The 8,211-nt window shown below is 37.8% G+C and overlaps 1 protein-coding gene across 1 annotated transcript in view; it reads left to right on the forward strand.

Moving 5' to 3' along the window:
- Positions 1 to 7,786, forward strand: part of SPAM1 (sperm adhesion molecule 1) — a gene marked incomplete at its 3' end in the record, with an annotated part of 47,201 nt that extends 39,415 nt beyond the window's left edge. Inside the window, exons 2-4 of the mRNA XM_084635570.1 lie at positions 106 to 1,304; positions 3,309 to 3,398; positions 7,142 to 7,786. Of these exons, the coding sequence (XP_084491696.1) occupies positions 135 to 1,304; positions 3,309 to 3,398; positions 7,142 to 7,786 (1,905 nt within the window). The 5' untranslated portion in view covers positions 106 to 134. The remainder of the gene's footprint in view (positions 1 to 105; positions 1,305 to 3,308; positions 3,399 to 7,141) is intronic.
- Between the last annotated feature and the right edge of the window lie 425 nt (positions 7,787 to 8,211).

Genomic DNA, 8,211 nt, shown 5'->3' on the forward strand with positions numbered 1-8,211 from the left:
GCAGTATTTTCCTAGCTACAAACTATATCTATTTATGTTTTAAGGATACTCTGAAAAAAAATCCCACCAGGTATTATAATGATTTCAATCTCTTTTTTGCATTAGGTTGGGCAACTATTGGGAAGCTTTCTCGGATGTGCAATAAAGAACATCGGATAAATGACACACATCTTTTACCCTTAAGGAATATTGCTGAACGTGTACTCTATTTGAAGAAATATATTATTTTACTAAAGACTTTGTCTGACTACCATGGCTGTGAGCATCTTTGGAGCATTTATTTGCAGCTTGATTACAAACAGCTAATGGCATTGTACATACAGAGCCATTCACTAACTGAAATGGAAACCCTAAGGCAAGTCCAAAGCTTTGGTAGCTTTGTTGCCTCTATCAGAGCATCCTGGCTGGTGTTCATCATTATTCTAGTTACTTACAGCTCATCTTTGCATATAAGAGCCCGTCCTCTCATCCCCAATTCTCCTTTCCTCTCCATCTGGAATGCCCCTACAGAGCTTTGCACTGAGAAGACTGGAGTGCAGCTGGATTTGAGAACCTTCCACTTGGTAGGAAGCACACTGAAGACATCCACTGAGCAGAGTATTACTATATTCTATGCAGACAGGCTCGGCAATTATCCTTACATAGATGAGAACACAGGTGAGACATTTAATGGTGGGATCCCCCAACTGTGTTCCATGGAGCATCATTTAAAGAAAGCCAGTGATGACGTTAATTTTTACATCCCTTCAGATGAACAGGTTGGCTTGGCTGTCATCGACTGGGAAAACTGGAGGCCACTATGGATACGGAACTGGGGATCGAAAGACATTTACAGACAGGAGTCTGTTGAGTTTGTTCAGCAAAAAGATTTAAGCATATCAGAAACCCAAGCCAGGACTTTAGCCAAAATGGAATTTGAAGCTGCAGCAAAATCATTTATGTTGCAGTCTTTAAAACTGGGAATATCAATGAAGCCGAATCAATTGTGGGGATATTACCTTTACCCTGACTGCTATAACTATGATTACAACCAAAATCCCCACAATTATACAGGAAGCTGTTTAGATATTGAAATAGCAAGAAATAATGAGCTTAATTGGTTGTGGGAGGAAAGCACAGCACTTTACCCATCTGTCTATCTGGAAACGGCCTTGAGATCTTCCAAAAATGCACCACTCTTTGTTCGTAACAGAGTTCAAGAAGCCATTAGAGTTTCTAATGTTTCCAATTCCACCTGTCCACTTCCCATTTTTGTATATACACGTCCAGTATTCACAGATTTCAATCAGGAATATCTCTCTCAGGTGAGTGAGGCTTGGCTAGCTCTTAAATATTTGTAATGTAAGGCGTACTAAATACATAGGCACAAAGCATTTGCAAGATGATTAAAGTATCCTACAGGGGGTTTGGATGTTTACTTAACAAGTAAATGAAATTGTATTGAAATGGAAGTGTACAGACAGACTCACAAAACTTAAGTTTTTTCAGCAACTAAATTTAGCCAAGCCAAAAGGATTGAATTCTTCCAAACTTCCTCCCAGTACCTTATGAGTAGTACTATATCTAACAAGTAGTGAAATACTATGGAAGTGGAAAGAATATTGTAGCATGTTAATTGAGGGAAAATATGAATAAGCTGTTGTTCCAGCCTGACTGGTTAGGGGCTATTAAAATTAACTGGGGACAATTTTTTTTAAGTGATGTAGAAAGAAAGTATGAAGATTACTTTTTAAAAGATGTTTCAGTTGAGTTTTACCTCAAGAAGGATTAGGAATATGAAGTGTGGTCTGCCCTGGTTTTGTTAGAGCAGTGGGTCTCCACCTTTCCAGACTACTGTACCTCTTGCAGGAGTCTGATTTGTCTTGCTTACGCCGAAATTTCACCTCACTTAAAAACTGTTTGGTTATAAAAATCAGACATAAAATGCAAAAGTGTCACAGTACACTAGTACTGAAAATGTGCTTACTTTCTCATTTTTACCATATACTTATAAAATAAATCAATTGGAATATAAATATTGTACTTTAATATGTATTTAATCATTTCAGTGTATAGTATATAGAGCAGTATAAACAAGACGTATGAAATTTTAGTTTGTACTGACTTTGCTAGTGCTTTTTATGTCAGCCTGTTGTAAAACTAGGCAGATAGCTAGATGAGTGGATGTGCCCGCTGAAATACCCCTGCGTACTCTCAGAGGTACATGTACCCCTGGTTGAGAGCCACTGTGTTAGAGGACCATAGAGCTCTCAGGGATGTCTACTGTGAATTCTAACTCTGTAACTGAAGAAGCAAGTTTCTCAAATCTTTAAGAGAAGCTTCCTTTCTCTAAAATGTTAAATACCCATTGTTGATTAGGTGTTAATAAAACAAACAAGAAAATTAGAGGTTTTTTTTTTAAACAGTAAACCCCTATCCCACCCTGTTGCTCATTTTTTGTTCTCTGGGCTCTTGTGATGTCACCATTTCACTAGTTCTGCTATCATGGAACTTGCTTGTCTAGAGCAGGGTCAGAATTTCTGATGTGAAAAAAGAAGCAGAATTAAAAAAAAATCAAAACAAAACTTATTTACACCATAAAGAGGCAAAAATGGCACAAGTCCACTGAGTGTTGCCTTTATAGGTCAATCTTAAGTATGATGGACAAATTCTGCTCCCATTTATACAGTATAATTCTGTACATTTGGAGAAACTCCACTGAAGTCAGTGGGGTTACCTGGGATTAGACCTGACTGAACAATATATAAACAAATATTTTAAATTCACCTATGTGTAAAGCCCAGGATCACCCTGTGTCTTTGCCTTTCCTGATGGCAGAGTGTCCCAAAGCGGTTGACTCTTCCCCCTGCTGCTTTTCTGCTTTGGCTCCCCTTGCTGGCCAAAGTTAGGCGAAGCATTGCCTTGAACCCGAGGTCTTTCATGTCCCAGCCTCAGGTAGCACTTTTGAACTGGGACACCATCAACTTTGATTAGCCAGTCGAGGTGAGAAGGGGGTGGGACAAAATGGTGATCAGCTTGGAGAAGTGCCAGTGTGTCTCATGAACTTTTACGAGCTCAATTTGAGTCTTAGTTCTGTGATCATAAGACATACTCAAAAGGGTGTTAGGTGGCAACGTTGTTTTGCATTATCTGCTCAACTCTGTTCCAGAATCCACCAGCATAACTGAGAGCAGAATGTGGGTGTAATGTTTGTTTAATTATTTACCACTTTCAAGGTGGTTATTCTGGTTATGTAAAACTTAATGTATGTACTGCATATTACTGAAGCATACTTACTTTATTATTCATCCTTGCATGTTTGCTTTCAGGATGACCTTGTAAATACCATTGGAGAATCTGCTGCATTAGGGGTGTCTGGAATTGTAATCTGGGGAGACCTGAATTTAACACTGAGTGTGGTATGTCAGATTAATTACATTCAATTTTTTAACAAGCAATACATTCTTTTTCCTTAGAGATGAAAAGTTTTAGGTGTTAATTATTATTATTTATTTACTCCTCTCAGAATTTCTACTTTAAATAATGACTAAGTAGTTTTCAGAAGACCCAGTGTCTTCTCTGAGAAGAAAGCAAACACCTTTAAGGCTTGTTGGCATCATCTGCCACTATACTTAAATAAAACATCATCCCTTCAGAAGTCTTTTTATATCAGTGTTAGTACTTAGCTTTTAATCTGATATATGCTGTTAGGGATGAGTGGCTAGACAAGCTACTATGCTAGCTGCTGGCAGGTTGGCACTTGTTTAGTCAGTTTAGGAGTTCTGAAATTTCTTCATAGCATTCCATCCTAAGGCACAGAAAAATATTCAGGCCTTGTCTGATGCAACTATTTTTATGATCGTCCTCACGGATTGTTGTTTTTTTTAATGGTACATTTAGGGAAAATATTTTAAACATTAAGAGGGTGCAGCCTGTTACATTTCATGATTAGTCTGTTCTCTATTTTGTATGCAATGGATGATAATACCTAGACTGACTCTTATAGGAGAAAGATGCATGACAAAAGAGGGGAAAAAAATCTTTTCCCCCCTTCATGTACTTTAGGAAGATCAGCCACAGTTTGAGAAACACTGTTCTAAGGATGCTCCAATAAATCTTATGAACTAGACCATTTGTATACAGTCAAGTCACTCCATATAAAATATTGTTTGTGCAGTTATTGTACTTTCACCCCCACCCACAGTCTACTAAAAGGAAGGAATTGGAACTGTCCAGCACTGTTGGTATCTCCTGAGCAGAAAGCATGCCCACATAAATATTTATAGTTCTTTAAGGACTGAATTTTCAAGAGAGTCTGAACATGGACTCCATTTCTACATGCTTGATTTTGATATGAATATCATTTGCATCTGTAATTTGTGCACACAATTATTATGACAGAATTTACATTGGCAACAGCCTTTAAAATTAAATTTGCAAGTGATTAGTATAAGCAAATGAGATTTTGCATAAACAGATTGTAACATTTATCTACACAGTTGTGCAAGTTTTTACATGAGTAAAGCTGTGTGTTCATGGAACAACCTTCCAGCGGGGATATGTCAAGTCATTACCCTCTTCATACAAATCTCTCCACTAGACCCACTTCTGCCACAACTCCTCCAAGAAATGAATCAGCTAAGAATTGCTAGCTAAAATATCTTTAGCTGTCCTCTCTTTATATAAAACAAAACAATACTTGTGCCACTCATCACTCTGACTACTTTAATGGTATATTATATCCTTTCTCTCCACATTTTGTATGTTTTTCCCGCAGGTGCTTTTGAAAGTGTTATCTTGTGTGCCTCGGTCACTTTGGGTGCCACTGCAATCAATATAAGTGACCTAGAGTAACTGACAGAATCAGTAACAGTAAAGTCCTGCAGCTCTTCAGAAGAGTGGAAAGATAGTAGATTGTGTTGTTCAAAGGCATGTGCTCTAAATTGTCCAAGAACAACACAGCCTGTTCCATAAAAGTTAAAAATAAATAGACAGATACAAACTGGATTGCTTGAATTAAAAGAATCCTGTACTAAGGAGTCTTCCAGACTCCTAGAAAGGTCACAGGTTGGCATAACGTAAGTGATAAAAATCGAGAGATTCTAGAAATGGGAGGAAATATCTATAGTTGAAATAAAAAGAAGTATTTTAATTGGTTAATGTTACCTAGATGAGGTGACCATAATGGACAATGTTTATCTGGGCTTCACCAAATGGGAGTGGGAAGGATGCATGGACTGGAAGGAGCAAGGTTGACCATCTTGGCTGCCACTCCCACTGTCTTCTGGCTGGGATCCACACTAACACCACTGGGCCTACATCATCCTAATCCTGAAAGGCATCCTGACCAGACCAGATCAGAGAAGAGAGAGAGGGAACCAGATGACATTGCTACCTCTACCAGCTTTGGCTAAATCCTAAACAAGGCCTGGAACATGAGATTTTGGTTTCTGGTGTCACCCCCTCGTGTGTAATTTTCCTTCCCTGCCTTATTCTTCTCTTTCCTTGCTCACTCCTCTTGCCTTCTGTCTAAAAATAAAGAGTGTGGATAAGCCAGCCAACACAACTCTTATCTTTCGTAATATAGCTGTGAGCTTGTGACCAGAGAGGCCGCTTAAGACAATGCCTAAGACAGACTGACAGTGGTACAAGTTCGACAGGTCTTGGAGTGGCTGATAATGCAATGTGCCTGTGCTTCTCCAGCAGAGAGGCTGCAAGTACAAATCAGCACCTAAAATAGAAAAAACAGCTTCCATCTTTACTGTTCTGTCCTCTTCTCTTTCATGTGTTTGTTTTGTTTTGTCTTAAAGAAAATGGGGCTCAATTTCAACAACAGCTCTAGACCATCCAAACGAACTTCTCTTTTCCCCAGAAGACCAGTTAACACCATCTAAAAGGCTGTCAGACAGAGCTGTCTCCTATAAAAGACTGTTTCCAGCTAAAGGGAAAGGGAATAATGGTTACCGTTAAAATGAAAGTCTTATTCAATACTTCACATTTCAAATGCTCAAATGCTTTAACTGTTTCCCCTTCTTTTTCTATATCTTTAATAAATGAGTTATAAAGATTTTTATAGTGGAGTGTATTACAGTATAGTAAGCAATAACTTGATATGAAATCCCAGACCACACTTAACTCTTTAATGTTTTAATAGTAAATAAATGTTTCATCTTAGCCTTTGCTAGGTCCAAGACATACCCTTTTCAACATAACAGGTGGGAAAAGATAAAAAGCAGAGAGATCTCTTAGGCTTTTTCTACACTGGGTTATTATCCTGATTTCAGCCATTGGTGGGCAGCCATTGATGTAGCTGTATCAGTACAAACCCTAATGCAGACAGGGTAAACTAACTGCTATCAGCTGTGTTATGTTCTGGTACAGTTTATCCCAGCAGTAAGCTGCACTGGTGCAAATAGTAGCTTTGCGGGTCTACACTAGGTGTTTGGTGTCTAATCAGGGTAAATTCCCAGTATAGATATAGCCTCAGAAACAAAACATACCAAAAACCAACCCCTGCCCCCAGCCTCTAATTATGAAACCATGCCAAGGAAACAGGAAACCCGTGCCAATTACACAAGAATTTCTCAGTCAATGAGGCATGTTTTGAAGATATTCCTCAATATGAAGAAGTTCCCAGAACTCTTTCTGTTCCAAAGGCAGAGCCCTTGGAGTGTTCAGTTCAAGCCATAAAAACCCCTGTCTTCTGCAGCTGACGGATAGTCAGCTCAGCGGAAAAAATTAAGAGTTTCATAGGGACAATAATTAGAAAAAAATGACCATTTGTGAAGACCTAGAATTCTTCAGGATCCCCTCAAAATAAAAGGAATTTTGATCTCTCTTATAACTTCATTAAGCACATCTGACTCAAAAAAACTACAGGCTAACCTTACATAGATAAAGTGAAAGCTTTAATTCCTTTGCTTTCTGATATTTGAATGCTTTTAATAAAATCTCCAGCATCTACCTAGCATAATTTTTTCATAATTATTGCACTGTATAATAATTTAATAAGTGTGCTTGCTTCCAACATCCAATGATAACTGGCTGTCTGCATTTGCAATACTTCAAGAAAAACATTGATAATTAGCTATGACAATGTTGTTATTGAAGTGACAACCATTTTCGTATTGAAAATGTTTTTAATATGATTTTCTTTTCACAGAACACTTGCAGGACTCTGGACAGCTACCTTAGGCACACTCTGAACCCTTACATCATCAATGTAACCATGGCAGCCAAAATCTGTAGTCAGGCATTATGCCAAGACTCTGGTGCATGTGCACGAAAGAACTGGAACTCCAGTGACTATCTTCATCTGAACCCAGAGAATTTTGTCATTCAGATGTCAAAGAATGGGAAATATGCCATACAAGGGCAGCCATCCTTTCAGGATCTGCAGCGATTTATAGAAAAATTTTATTGCCGCTGTTATGCAGGCTACAATTGTGAACTTAGAGTTGATATAAATGACATCCACTACATCAATGCCTGCATTTCAGAAGATATTTGTGTTCACGTATCCTTAAATTCACTTTCTAATGTAGAAGCCTCTTCCAACACGAGTATATTTTCATTTATCCCACAGAGAAACATAACATTACCTGCACATAATGCAACAAAAGATTTTCAGCAGACTATCTGGAATAACACATTCAATGTATCTACTGCAGGACACATCAACGTCCCAATTAACAGCAGTGGTGATTTAAAGATAACTGATACGCATAGCTTCAGTGGCTCGTCTTCTGATGAGATGAAGATACTGGATGTGGTTTGTTTAATTCTAATTTTGAGAAACCTAATCTAAATGGCACAACTGAAGAAAAAGAAAGAAAGAAAGAAAGAAAGAAAGAAAGAAAGAAAGAAAGAAAGAAAGAAAGAAAGAAAGAAAGAAAGAAAAGGCTACGTTCAGCATTCTGGAGTTTTTATTCCCACAAAAGGACTATTCTTGAAAGGAGATAAGTAGCTGCAATTTCTGCGGATTTATCTGGATCAGTCCCATTTTCTGTGCCTCATACTGTACATCAGCTTTTCAGTTTAGTTCTATAAACTACTATTTGTGCCAGAGAAATACTGGTCACATCTTTGTGTAACAGAATAATCCAAAAAAATGAACATTTTGTAACTAATTTTTATATATAAAAAAACATTTGTATGGTTGAGGGAGCTATTTGTAATAGAAGATTTTATGTGTCAAAATAAGCATATGAAATTCACTTCAAACTGAACTTA

Source organism: Lepidochelys olivacea (genome assembly GCF_965140295.1).
Source record: "Lepidochelys olivacea isolate rLepOli2 genome assembly, chromosome: 1".
Lineage (NCBI taxonomy): Eukaryota > Metazoa > Chordata > Testudines > Cheloniidae > Lepidochelys > Lepidochelys olivacea.